Source organism: Lethenteron reissneri, chromosome 12 (genome assembly GCF_015708825.2).
Source record: "Lethenteron reissneri isolate LAM-NWPU_2019-01 chromosome 12, ASM1570882v1, whole genome shotgun sequence".
Lineage (NCBI taxonomy): Eukaryota > Metazoa > Chordata > Hyperoartia > Petromyzontiformes > Petromyzontidae > Lethenteron > Lethenteron reissneri.
In genome coordinates this window covers 7,877,530-7,892,342 of record NC_083790.1, presented here as the reverse complement: position 1 = coordinate 7,892,342, position 14,813 = coordinate 7,877,530, and the positions used below count along the sequence as shown (strand labels likewise).

The window sequence follows — 14,813 nt, the reverse complement described above, 5'->3', positions numbered from 1 at the left end:
AAGACGATCATTTACAAATTAACACCACAAAGTTGTTTCGTAAAAGAGTTGTGCTGTAAAAAGGATTATCATTCAGCAACTGCTTCCGAAAGGGAAACAGCTGAATAGGCAATCTGAAGCTCGCATAAAAAATATGATCAACGTTTGCAAACAACCACATATACAATCAACTCAACAATTCACTGATCGGTAGGAAAACAGTTCAGTACTCAAACAATTATTAAACATTAGTATGGCTGTCAATTAATTAATTAAAATTGATTGCGTTCAAAACACAAGCATCAAATTGTCTATGCGACAATGGCCATCAACAGACAAATTTAACGTTTCACGTTTTCCTTCAGGTCGAATGTCCGAATGAAACTAGACACAACAAGGCACGCAGTGCAAACAATACACGTGGTACAGGACACACGAAAACGAAAATTTACAAAACTATACAAAGCAATCATGCCAGAGAAGGCGGTGACGGCACGTATTTTGGTAACACGGGGCATATTGATGTGGAGTCACGTATTGGCAGGCTCCGAGCATAGAGAAGAAACTGCCGAATTTGTCAAACCAGCCAGTAACACCCGGTCCACAAAAGTCGATTCAAAGAGCTTCACCGAAACTGGCACAGTTTACAAAATCGCGCACAATCATCTCAAAATGTGTAGACTTAACACACGCGAAGAGTACGGGCATTTAGAGACGTGATTACTTATTGCACCGGGAAATCTGTATTGTTATATGCTACAACTCAAAGGGGAAACACGATGTTTATCTGAAGCCTTTTGATCCTTGGGAGATGAAACAAACTTTCATGTCAGTGGGTGAGTTCAACACTCACTGCTACATTGTGAGGGAACTGAAAATTCCCATAACAGCGCCAGTCCAAAAGTAAATGCGTGGGCATGTGTAATGCAGACAAGTATACAATGGCTCTTTTATTACCACAACTTACACAGGATGGACTACTCTACTGTCCTATCTACTGACAAGACGAGGCTCTTCCACAGTGCTCATATGGGACTTGAAGGAGCACCCAAAGACTTTACGCAACAACTGGTGTGGACGAGACAGCCCGAACTCGTGACCCACCAAACTAAACCAGACCTAGTAATAGGTTTTTACCCTTTCAACTGGTACAAAAACTGACACCTTTATACAAGGCATCATTATCAGAGTTGTTTCTTTTTGTTTGCATTTTGACTGCTTGTGTTGTGGTTATTGCAAACATGATGCCTTGTATAAAGGTGTCAGTTTTTGTACCAGTTGAAAGGGTAAAAACCTATTACTATATTTTGCCACTGGTAAAGGAGGTCTCAGTGTAAATGCTTACCCCGAGCTCTCAATACTCTGATAGTGCGCTGTTTTGGAGTTGTACACCTTTTGGCGTCATCTGGTCCAACACCAATGGAGACTAGGCTCTAAGAAAAACTGTCTCGGGTGTGGACCAATCAACTTCAAGGACAGTGCATATCATTATCATTATCAGAGTTGTTTCTTTTGGTTTGAATTTTGACTGCTTGTGTTGTGGTTATTGCAAACATGATGCCTTGTATAAAGGTGTCAGTTTTTGTACCAGTTGAAAGGGTAAAAACCTATTACTATATTTTGCCACTGGTAAAGGAGATGTCTCATAGTGTAAACCAGACCTGTTGTTGATGCAGTGCTTTGTGTGGGGCTGTCTGTGTGCAAAACAATAAAATGTGTGCTACAAAATTCACGACAAATATAATCACACCCGACAAGTTGGCGAACACCTGAGACTCTCAAATCTCAACACGAGATGGATTGCCGATGCATGGCCGGTAGACATATGGAGGTTTAGAGGAATGAAACTCATGCGATGAAATCTTCATACTACCAAGTGTGTGAATGCTTGTATGTAACTATCTCAAACTGATGGATAATTATGGGTATTTATTTAACCTTAGTGAAGGTCCATTATTTAAATCATTCTAGAATATGCTAAGTTAATACGCATCAGCCAGTTGATGATAATAAAATAACAAAACGCATAGAAACACTTGGAACAAGAGATGGATCGTATGACTGGCCCCTACTGGACATCTGTGAAAGCGAGCTTCATAGCTCATCAGATTCCTCCTGTATAAATAAATATTCTGAAAAAGATATTCTATAATAACTGATTAAAAACAGAAGATATTAATACTGCATTTGAAATGTTTGAGAGTTGTTGGACAGCAACAGCAAAAGCAATGGCATATGAGGCCTTGATGACAATGCTGATGAGTGAGGATGACTAACGGTTGGCATATTGATGATCATGACGAAGATGGTGGGATACCGATGATCATGTGCGTCAGAATTGGATGGGTTGAGATAACGACAATGATGATTATAGTTATGGACATGAAGGCGATTGCTTGGAGTGACCATAATGAATTGTGATTATGTCACGAGAGTGATGACGATGAAGGCGGCGGTGGGTTGTTACGATGATCATAATGATGATGACGATGATTCCGACGAATGCGGCGGTGGTGCCGGTAACGTACGAAGATGTAGTCGGCCCATCGCTCGCGCGCCGTGTTGAGGGCGCCCTGCCTGAGCTTCATGACGTACTCGTAGCGCGACGCTGACCAGTGCTTGGGGCCCACCTCGTCGAGGTACGACCTGCCAGGAGAGAACACACACACGCAGCAGCAGCCCCCAAAGACTCACACACAAAGCCAATGCTACAATTAATGGACTCATTTCTTTGTTGTGAAAACTTGTTTGTTCTTCTTGGTTCTTTCGGTAAAGTCACGTAGACGGGAAATAATAAAATTCCCTTCTACGTGACTTTACCGAAAGAACCAAGAAGATGAATCCCTGCAGTCACGAAAGCTTTAAATCGAAATTTAACTTGTTAGTTGTTTGTGATTTTTGTTTTAGTGCCATTTCTTAATTTGTTTATTCATTTTAGACTTTGCTTGATATAGGGTTTAAATTTGTTTGGTAGTGGCTGAATAAAAATGAAAGTAAAATTATTAGCGTGAACTGTGGTGGTGGGGGATGTTTAAAACACAGACTTTTAGTAATATACATTCCTAATTTGGTAAGTTCATGTCTATGAGCAAATCACCTGGAATATGCACCTGATACGGTCAGATCTCAGAGGATAAGCAGAGTGAGCCTGGATATTCATAATCAACGTTTTTGGGTTTAGATCGCGTTTATTTATAAATGTGTCGTAACCCTCCACCACCCGACACGGCCAATCAGTAAAAATGTGTCACGTTGACAAAGACAAATAATTCACTGCTTTAGCCCACCGGTGTGTTGAAGCCACAACATTTACAATTTGAGTACGACGTTTCGCTGGTAATTGCAACCAGCATCATCGGGCAATTCGCCAGCGAAACGTCGTACTCAAATTGTAAATGTTGTGGCTTCAACACACCGGTGGGCTAAAGCAGTGAATTATTTGTCTTTGTCAACGTGACACATTTTTACTGATTGGCCGTGTCGGGTGGTGGAGGGTTACGACACATTTATAAATAAACGCGATCTAAACCCAAAAACGTTGATTATGAATTACATTGGTCGCGAAAGCCTACGTGTTAAACTGAGCCTGGATAGTTCTTCGATGGGCAACCACTATGCGTAAAACAAGGCTTTCAGAGGCTGCTGCGGTGCTACGTTGTGGGCAGCAGAATCTATTGTTGTACTGTACATCTATGCTCCCTGCCTTTACCAATTTGCACTTACCTGTGTGTTGGAGTATGGTAAAATAACCTCCAAAGCCTGCACTTCATGGGGATGCCCTTTTCCAGCAGTAGATTAGCAATAGGGCTGTACATGTATGTAATGGAACTTGCATAACTTGCTGTATTAGTCGACCGCACTATGATGCAACAGATGGTGCAGATGTTAGGTTGTGGTGGCTTGCAAAGCAGAAGACTGTCTTCAAATCCCGTTCCGTGATAAGCTCGGCTACTGATCACTCCAGGGCCATAACAATACAGTCGACAGAGTTTGTCCTCTTTATTGATTGTCCCACGCCATGAGAATGTGAAATTGACACCTCTGCCTCACAGCTGCAAGCAGGATATGAAAATTGTCCCATGCTTATATAAGCAGGAAAACACTTTGTAAATGTGGATCCAGTGGAAATATTTTGGGCTCCCACGCCATGGTTTACCTATCGCCATAATCTACACTGTTCAATCTACTAACATTAAAATCACTCTGAGAAGTACGTGTAAAAGTAATTTCTTGAGTAATACATACTCAACATGTAAAATTCTGTAAATCAGAAGCACACTAACTTAGGTCCTATATCACCTACTCTGCTGACTTATCAGCCAGCGCTATCAGCCAGCGGGTATATAGAGTTCAAAACAAACAGATAACGTTAAGCCTGAGCCAAGAACTTCGGGGTAAACTCTCCCACCAAGGCAAACGACAATTTGAGCTCAGCATGAATGGGTTTCCACATTCAAATTTGGCTGTTTGTGTTGGTGCATGCACCGCAACCGCAGTCATCAATACACCGCGATGCATTAAGCACTTGGAAGGAATTGTTTTGTTTCACGGATAAGGCTTTATTTTAAGGTAGACTTGTATACAAGGTGCAACCGCTTGCTTTGATTGGAGCAAATACTGTATATCTCATTCCAAGGCGAGTTTGGACTTGGCAAGTTTGGGTGTAGTGTTCCCATTATTTTAGGCAAGAATTTTAAATGCAGAAACGTAATACGAGTTTAAAAAAAAAAGGTACCGCCATACGGAACGCTACATGTAACATGCTACGGGGCATTGCGTGCATTCACCAAGCGAAAATGTAAACAGACTTAACCGATCCCTACTACTGCGCCCTCCTGAAATCGCAAAGACTCAGTGGAACGGAGCCTGTCTTACCGCATTTTTAGCGGTAACGTCTGGAAAAATACCACCGTGGCGGCAGAGCCAGTCGCAGGCCCAGGGCCAAGCAAACCACCCGTCAAACGACTTGACGTGCCAGCATGCCCGCTTTCCCGGGAGCCGTGGTGGGTGCAGCATGTCCTGGAGACGTTTTAATAATAACGGCGGTGTCGTGGCACATCAGCTATGCGGAGGCACGGTTGCAACTTGCACGCAGCTCATCCAATTGAATGGAGCAGTCTGTTATTTGGCAGAGCAGGTATGAATTCGGGGGTTCCATCCAGGACAGAAGAATGTCGTGGTGCATGAATGTGTTTACCAGCTTGTGCACATTGGGTGTAGCTTATGCAATGAAATGCCAGCATTGCATTGATTTCGTCCACGCATTGAAGCATCAAAGGTATTTGCCGTATCTTGTACGATAATAAATAGAAATGAAATTGAATGTGCATAAATGTATGCACTTTTTCGCACCGTACGTAGCCAACCGTGCTAATCAGGGGAGCGGGGAAGGAAGGCAAAATATCTGTATGGTGTATAGTGTCTAAATGCAACTGCATCTCATGACACTGCACACATCTTAAATTGAAACTTGGAAAATTAAATGCTTTAACGTTTGTAAACTTGTCTGCATGTTAAGCGGAGAGGTTAAGAAGTCGAGCTACTAACAAACTGGTGGAGAGTATGAAGTTGGTTTATTTTGACTAATAATGTGCACTTAAAATAATATGGGGATAATGAGAATAAATAGACAATGAGTTAGAAAAATATGCAAGCTTGTTATCAATTGTTACGGGGTTTGTTTTAATGACGTGACAAAGCTTATCACTGATTGTGAGTTACATCACCACAAAGTTATTGTCAAAATTAAAACATTATGTTGAGTAGCATCAGAGCCATGTTAAGTCAACTCCTTCCACTGTTTTGGATTACTGGTGACAGTGCGCATACCTGGCGAAGTGGCTCCACTCCAGCCACATGCTAATCCCCACCACATTTTCTGTCTACTGCTTTTCGCAAACACAACCACAGGCACCGTCATTTTTTACGCATGACCAATTGTCCTTTTGGGAAAATGTACGCGAGGTTTGCAGCTGTGCATAAGGCAGCGAGTGCAACGTGGGAAAAGGCATACATTTGCCTTATGGTAATACATACCTATGGTAACAACAACAAAAAACAGCCAATACAAAATCTGCAGGAATAGTAACCAATTAATTCTAGATTTGAAGCTTTCGTGACTGCAAAGATTCATATTCTTAGGTTTACGTGACTTAACCGAAAAAACCTAAGAATATGAATAGTAACCAAGTTACACAATACCTAATACTTTGCAGATTGTAAGATGTATTACAGGGCTTTTTAAAACGATAGAGGCGAAGTTGCCCGGATGACGACACACAGCTTCAAGTGCCGTGATCTCATCGTGGAAAGTACAAGCATAAATTGAATACTTTGGAAAATGCGCCATGGATGTTTTCAATCCACACTTAGGCTTTCGCGAGCAATATTCTCCATAACAGAGGTTGTTGGGTTAGATTGCGTAAATATAAATGTGTCGTTCAATCCGCCACCAACCGACAAAGCCATTTAGTAAAGTTTGTCACGTAATCAAAACATGACAATTAGTTACTGTTGAGGCTGTGGCCTGATGAGGCTGGTTGTAATTACTAACAAAACGTCTTACTCGAATTGTAAATGTTGTGGGTTTACTCTCCAACACACCAGTGTGCTGTATGAGTAACGAATTGGCACTTTCTATTTGCGTGACAAACCTCACTAATTGGCTGTGTCGGGTGGTGGTGGTGGATTTAATGGCACATTTATATTTACACGATATAGCCTAAAAAAAAAAACCTCTATTATGAATCCACACAGGCCGAGCGATCGATGGGCATTATGAAATGCAACGAGTGCCCGTTACATTTCATAGAGTGCACAAGAGACGCTTGCAAGTCGTGTTTGTTTGGCAAGAGCTATAAACTCAGCCACACACCTGCCTGCAGGCTGTCAGAGTAGTGAGGAATGTCACTTCTGGTATTTGTTGTCACTTATTTTGCGTTCTCAATGCGGTGGCTGCAGGGAAATTATACACTGTATAAAGTAGGGTCCCAGTGGTTGTTTAAAGCTGTGGTGGTGAGATGTTAACTATCTCGCCTGGTATACAGGAGGTCATAGGTTCAATTCCATCCCTGACACCTGTATATTTGGACTTTGCAAGTTCTCCCCATGGTCGCGTGGATTTTTCTCCGTGTCCTCCGGTTTTTCCTCCACATTTTGAAGCATGCGTGGTGTAGAGTATTTGGCTGCTATAAATTTCCACGCGATAAGCCACTTCGTTGAGCTATCATTTGTGGCCAGGTCACTTCTGAATAAGAACTATATAGCTCAGTGGGCCTTACTTGATTAAATAAAAAATTGTTTAGTTAGTTTTAGCAACTGGACAGGCTTAATTCAGGACTTTACGCCATTATGCATTTGTAAATCTTCGTATAAGTAGATTCCTGCATGTCCTCTACAAAGTAACCTGCATCTTTTTTCTGCTTTAAAATATTTCCCATTGCAATCTGCTATATGCACGTAAAGCATTTCATATGTTGTACAGAATAAGCATATGTGTACAAACACTGCTTCCAAGACCCCTAAAATGTTGAGGCAAAAACTATTTTAAAAAATATCTGTAACACACAACAGGTGTTCCTGCAATCTGTAAAAAAAATCCCCATAAAACCTAGGTAAGCGATTTAAATCATGAAAATGTGTGCATTTTTCAAGTAATAAAAGCAAAGATCAATGGGCACTTTCTTTCTCGCAATTGCTCAAAAAATAACACTTAAAAGTCCAAGAATGTAATAAAAACAAACATTAAAAAGCACACAATTAAAGTGCGATGTTTTATTTTTAAATGCCACTGGCGCAGCAATAGGGCAGTGATAAGCATGCTGGACTATGAACCCGACGACAAAAGTGCGACCCTCACTGCGGATAATTTGTTCTATCTAAACTAAACTAAAATCATTGGCAATATCTGAAAGAGTCCTTCTGAGGCAACCTCCTGCACAAACCCCCACTGACCTGTGTGGTGATGTATGGTCCCACACTGGCCATTGTGGTGATGTATGGTCAAACAACACCCACCACTGCAAGGAATGGGGAGGCCTTCTACCAAAGCGCATTAAAACGACTTTATTTAATTATTTTCAATAACCTACACGTGGACACAAGTCCAATCGAATGATTGATGTAAAAAAGACTGGGCTTCAAGGTTAGTGTGATGGGGGTATCTTTTAGAATCTTGTTCTAAAATATAGCCGACCGACACCCCATCCGTGCATGGGCAAAGATATGCGTATGGCTTAAGTATTACGAATGGTATAGGTGGCGTTAGGAAGTGGTAAGGGTGTAATGGTCAGAATGGAGTGGTAAGTATGGTGTGATGTGCGTGTTACAGATGAAACGGTGAAGCTGCTCAATTACCCTCCTAGGTGTGATGACCTCCCTCTCTCCTCTGGCCGAAGACCCCCCTCTCACCCGTAGTTTCCCGGGACCTTTCTGCTGCTTTAAAAACACAAAAGACGACTCTACCTTCCTTGAATCAATCCATCCATCACCATGTAGGCATCTCTAGCACACACTTTCTCTCCTGGTTCCACTCTTACCTCTCACACAGCACCTTCTGTTTCCATACTTGGACTGCCTTCCTCTCAGAAACCCATTCTTTGGTGTCTCTAGAGGCTTCATCCTTGCCCTCCTGCTTTTCTCAAGGCATCTTCTCCCTTTTGGGCAAAATCATCGCTAATATTTACGCTGAGCACCACTTCTATGCATTAAAAAAAGATAAAATGAACCCAACCTCACTGTCCACTCTGATACCCTGATTTGACATAGTCTCATCTGACCTTTTACACTTCCTCTGCCCCAACTTCTCGTTCTGTGACAGTAATACTGTAATTGCACGCTTCCTTTCCCAAGCATTCCCAGGCTCCACTCTTATGTGCGGCATCTTGAGATGCGATTGCATGAAGACGCTTTGTGAATACAAATGGTTATCGTTCCACGGTGGCGAGATGTAAACTATATCGCCAGGTATGGAGGAGGTCGTGGGTTCGGTTCGATCCCGACCCTGATGCCTGTATATTTGGAGTTTGGATGTTCACCCCATGGTCACGTGGATTTTTCTCCGGGTCCTCCGGTTTTTCCCTCTACATTTATAAACATGCGTTTAAGAGTAATTTGGCTCCTATAAATTTCCATGTGATAAGCCACTTCGTTGAGCTTTCATTTGTGGCCAGCTCACTTCTGAAAAAGAGCTACATAGCTCAGTGAGCCTTACCTGGTAAAACAAAATAGTGTATACACTTAGTCGTGGAGATGGAGTTGTACAGACGGGGCGATACAAATGAGACGTGTACAGGTCGTTTGTGGTGTGGGTGGGGATGTGGTGTGCTTGGAATTGATGGTGCAGTTTGGTGAATTGAGAGTGCATGAGGTGCACATGCCAAGCAGTACGCGGACACACATAAGCACTCACAGGGGCTCTGCCAAGGGCCTCCACTCCACGTAGTGGTACATCTTCTGCACGCCCATCAGCCACTCCATGAGCACCGCAGTCGTGTTGTCGATGTTGTGGTCCGTAGCCACCCTTGGGGACACAAACAAGGTTTGGGATTTTCATGTGGAGGACATTTAGGGAGACCGGAAGAGACAGAGACCGTGATGGTGACAAGTGACAAAAAGCAGAGGGCCTCTCCATCTGATGCTTGGAGAAAGGAAACCACAAAATATGAACACAGAGACCAGGGGACATGTGAGAGTCATAAGTATGTAATAAGAAAAGTGACACAGACGTATAATCTATCTCGCTGGCTCTGACCACAGAGGCCATGGTGTATGGGGTGTGTATGTTGTATGCATGGTAAGTGTGTGTGTGTATATGATATGTGTACGTGAATAGATGTGGTGCGAATGGTGCACATATGGTATGCATGGCCTTTGCATGGGAGGTATGGGGCGTGTGTGTATATATGATTTGGGTGTTCAATATTGTGTGATGTGCAATTTGGATATGCTCTCTCACCAGAGCACCATGCGGTCCTTGGGGAAGTTTACCCTGTGTATATATGGGATGTGTGGTGTGTATATGGGATGCGTGGTGTGTATATATGGGATGTGTGGTGTGTATATGGGATTCGTGGTGTGTATATATGGGATGTGTGTGTGTATATATGGGATGTGTGGTGTGTGTATATGGGATGTGTGGTCTGTATATATGGGATGCGTGGTGTGTATATGGGATGTGTGGTGTGTATATATGGGATGTGTGGTGTGTATATGGCAGTGTTCTTCATGGACTGTGGCCCCTGACGTGCTGCATCCCACAACACACGTCCCCCCCCCCCCCATCATCATCAGCGTGCTGCTGTCAAACCCCAATGATTTCAAACGTGTGGCGGCCCTCACAGCGATGATGTCTTATCGGTGAAAGTGGGCCCCCCTCTGAAAATAATCGAACAGCATTGATACATGGTATGTATGGAATAGTGCGCGTGTGTGTGTGTATATACAGTGTTGTGTGATCGGCTCACTCCAGAACGCCATGCGGTCCTTGGGGTACCCTCGGCCGTGTACATATAGGATGCATGGCGTGTGTGTGTGTGTACGTTATGCGTTGTGTGTGTTCATGGTGTGTATGTATACATGGTGTGTGTGTGTATACATGGTGTGTGTGTATACATGGTGTGTGTGTATGCATGGTGTGTGTGTGTATGCATGGTGTGTGTGTGTGTACGTGGTGTGTGTGTGTATGCATGGTGTGTGTGTGTATGCAGGGTGTGTGTGTGTATGCAGGGTGTGTGTGTGTATGCATGGTGTGTGTGTGTATGCATGGTGTGTGTGTGTATGCATGGTGTGTGTGTGTATGCAGGGTGTGTGTGTGTATGCATGGTGTGTGTGTGTATGCATGGTGTGTGTGTATGCATGGTGTGTGTGTGTATGCATGGTGTGTGTGTGTATGCATGGTGCGTGTATGTATACATGGTGTGTGTGTATGTATACATGGTGTGTGTGTGCATGGTGTGTGTATGTATTACACGGTGCGTGTATGTGTGTACATGGTGTGTGTGTGTGTATACATGTGTGTGTGTATGTGTTCATGTGTGTGTGTGTATGTGTCCATGATGTATATGTGTACATGGTGTGTGTGTGTGTGTCCATGGTGTGTGTGTATGTGTCCATGGTGTATATGTGTACACGGTGTGTGTGTCATGGTGTGTATGTGTCCATGGTGTGTGTATGTATGGAGTGTATGTGTGTGTTCATGGTGTGTGTGTGTGTTCATGGTGTGTGTGTGTGTCATGGTGTGTGTGTGTGTGTGTCATGGTGTGTGTGTGTCCATGGTGTGTGTGTCATGGTGTGTATGTGTCCATGGTGTGTGTGTGTATGGAGTGTATGTGTGTCCATGGTGTGTGTGTGTCATGGTGTGTATGTGTCCATGGTGTGTGTGTGTGTCATGGTGTGTGTGTTCATGGTGTGTGTATGTATGCATGGTGTGTGTACATGGTGTGTATTTGTGTCATGGTGTGTATGTATCAATGGTGTGTATGTATACACGTTGTGTATATACGTCTACAACACGGTACACGTGATAGCCGTGCGTTCTCTCACCAGAGCGCCATGCGGTCCTTGGGGTAGTCGAGCCTCTCCAGGCAGCCCAGGGCGTAGGGGAGGCTCCGCGCGGCGTTCCTGGCGAGCAGCGCCAGCAGCACCGTCGGCGCACGGGGCCCCGACTCCGACACGCTCCTCTCCTCAGAGAAGTAGGCGCCCGCACGGCCACGCAGCAGCACAAGCAGCAGCAGCAGGGGGAGCAAGCAGCGACACATGATAAACAGCAGCAACAACAACAACAACAGCAGCAGCAACAGCAGCAGCAACGTGAAGAGCTCACGGGAGCGCAAGGAGTCCCCGGCCGACGCGGGTGCCACGAATGCCACTGAGGAATCGAATCGATGGTGCTCGTAAATCGTCGCGCGCGATTCCAAACAAGCCACTCCCCCCCCCCCTTCCCCTCCCCCGTGTGCTGTGTTGAATGCGGTGGGAGGGTTAGACGCTGAATCGATTCCGGCGACACTGGGTGGATTTCGGTTTAGGAGGAATCGATTCCCGTGGAGGATGTTTCGATTGCGTGCGCTTTGCGTGTATTGGATGGAGTCTCAATTGAGTGTCAATACAAATTGACTAGCCTCCCTCTTTCTGCCTCTATGTTGATAAAATGCACCAACACTCGGGCTGGTGTTTAGGCCACCAAATATTTATTGGTGTATTATTAGACAGCGGTTTTTTAGAGTTTGTCGTCAATTTTAATTAATCGATTCTGACCCAAGTTCTTTTTTTAATGTTAGAGTTAAGGGTGTAACTTTTTTTATTCAGTAAAGCCTAATCCTAATATGGCTTCAATTTTAAATAGAAAAAAACAATAGTTTAGTTAAGCAACCAAAAACGGCTAAATGCCCTTTAAATATATAAAAAAAAAACACAATTACCTAAAGTAAACAACGCGTCCTTCCACATATTTATTTGTCTTTACACGTTACAAAATGTTTTACAAACCAAGACCGGGTTCGGCTATTGCCCAGTGAAACAAGATTATATTCCTTTTAAGGCAATGTTATTGACGGATGTATTGCGTCTGTATGACACAGCTTTTCTCGACACCAGGTAATAAATACTGTCCTCTAATGCTGCCAGTTCATGTCTCCAGCGTGCTTACGTTGTCCAATCCACACGGGTTGCTTTGCATTTAAACTTTGCAATAAATCATTATCAGACGATAACCGCCCTCCTTCCCCATCGATGTCCAGCCACAGACAACGCATTCCATCAGCCACACGGGAGTGCATCATTTCAGCAGTCCCTGGAATCAACGCAGCAAACCATAAGGCCGGTTTCGACTTTCAGCGTCTCATCAGCAAGCCAGGTTTTATACTCTTAGGTTTTTTTTCGGTAAAGTCACGTAGGTAAAAATAAAAAATAATAAAACTAATAGGAATAATAATACAAATAAAATAATAAATCACGACGTTTCGGAGGCAACACAAGCTTCCTTCATCAGGTGTAAAAAAAGGCACAGCCAAATAACTGTAATAGCTTCAAATCTAGAATTAAAGCCAGGCTTTCTTGAATCATATGCTGGGTGACTTTTAAAGGCGACGGGCGAGTGTGCAGGCCTTCATCTCGCGGCGCATAGACCATGGATAAAGATGATGGCAAACTCATTAAGGGACCGTCCATAAATGACGTCACGCACCTAGGGGAGGGGAGGGGGTCAGACATTTGTGACGATGTGTGACGAGGAGGGATGGGGGGGGGGGTAGAAATGTGACGTCACACCAAAATACGCAACTTTAAATAAATATAGACAACACGTTCTACTAATATTCTTAGGTTTTTTCGGTAAAGTCACATAGGTAAAAACATTAAAAAGTAAAATAAAAATAAAAATCACGACGTTTCGGAGGCAACACAAGCTTCCGTCTTCAGGTGGTACCGTCACAGACACGACAGCTGTATCAAGTAAATGAGAGATTTCAGGAGCTACCACTCCGTTTATATAATAGTTGGAGAAGGTGGTGGGGCAAGGGCCGCATACTTATTATTAATATGGTAAGGTAAGGCTTAAGACTAAGAATAAAATGCATAACAAATCTAGAACGTTCTACTAAATTAAATATACGTTTTAATGTTTTCTCCTACAACATCAGAGTACAGCGCCACATTAAATACGCACTACAATGACAATAGTTTAAAGCGATTTGAAGCATGTTTTATTTTCAAAATGGAAATATGGTTTGGGGGGGGGGCAGAGCTTTGTGACGTCATATTTGAGGGGGGGGTCTGACTTTTTGTGACGCCGTGTGACAAAGGGGGAGGGGGGTCAAAATCGTCTAAAATCGCGCGACGTCATTTATGGACGGCCCCCGAAGGAAATATAATGTCAAGCAGTCGAGTTAATTGATGAACCAGCACTGATGTCACTCCCTGAGCGCTCCCGTGAACTTCACTCATTGACTCATTGATTCCTCCGCCCATGTTGAGGACGAAGAGATGGGTTGACCAGACTTACTCTTTGGTTCTTTCGGTAAAGTCACGTATCAAGAGAAAATAATAAATTCAATACTAGCATACGACGTTTCGATTGCAACACAAGCAATCATCATCAGGTATAAATGAAATAGAAACACAAATCTAGTATACTTAGAAATGTAATGTAATACAACAGAGAGTCGGATAACATAACAGTCAACACCCTACCTGGTTGATTACGTTCTTCCTGAGAATGCTAGCATTCTAGGGTGTTGACTGTTATGTTATCCGACTCTCTGTTGTATTACATTACATTTCTAAGTATACTAGATTTGTGTTTTTATTTCATTCATACCTGATGATGATTGCTTGTGTTGCAATCGAAACGTCGTATGCTAGTATTTAATTTATTATTTTCTCTTGATACGTGACTTTACCGAAAGAACCAAAGAGTAATTCCTGCAGTCACGAAAGCTCCAAATTAAGTATCGACCAGACTTGTTTAGTCTCAGCTAGGGCTGAACGATTTGGGGAAAATATCTACCTTTAATTGCGATTGAACTAACAGATATTGCGATTGCGATTTGATTTGCGATTAAAATGTTTGAAGTCAAGCTTCAGTTCAATATTCACTGTGTAATAGATTTCAAGCATGTGATGGAGCATTACCACATGATACCATCAAAATATGAACTGCTCTATATATTCATATGTAAAGATGACAACTTAAAACATATGAATTGCTTCCAACATGCATTTATTAAAATGTTTTAATTGAAATAAAACAATCAAACATAGAACAATTGTTAAGTTAAATAAAGTAATAATACAAAATAAAACCGTTCCAATAAGAAACTAATAGGACTTTTCAAATCGCA

General features: G+C 42.9%; 1 protein-coding gene across 1 annotated transcript in view; it reads right to left on the bottom strand.

Annotated features, from left to right (window-relative positions):
• The window catches only part of LOC133341844 (procollagen galactosyltransferase 1-like), a 34,659-nt gene extending 22,824 nt beyond the window's left edge, over nt 1-11,835 (bottom strand). The window contains exons 1-3 of the mRNA XM_061550622.1: nt 11,521-11,835; nt 9,389-9,499; nt 2,508-2,625 (exon numbers count right to left, since the gene is read on the bottom strand). Of these exons, the coding sequence (XP_061406606.1) occupies nt 2,508-2,625; nt 9,389-9,499; nt 11,521-11,735 (444 nt within the window). The 5' untranslated portion in view covers nt 11,736-11,835. The remainder of the gene's footprint in view (nt 1-2,507; nt 2,626-9,388; nt 9,500-11,520) is intronic.
• Nucleotides 11,836-14,813: the final 2,978 nt, after the last annotated feature.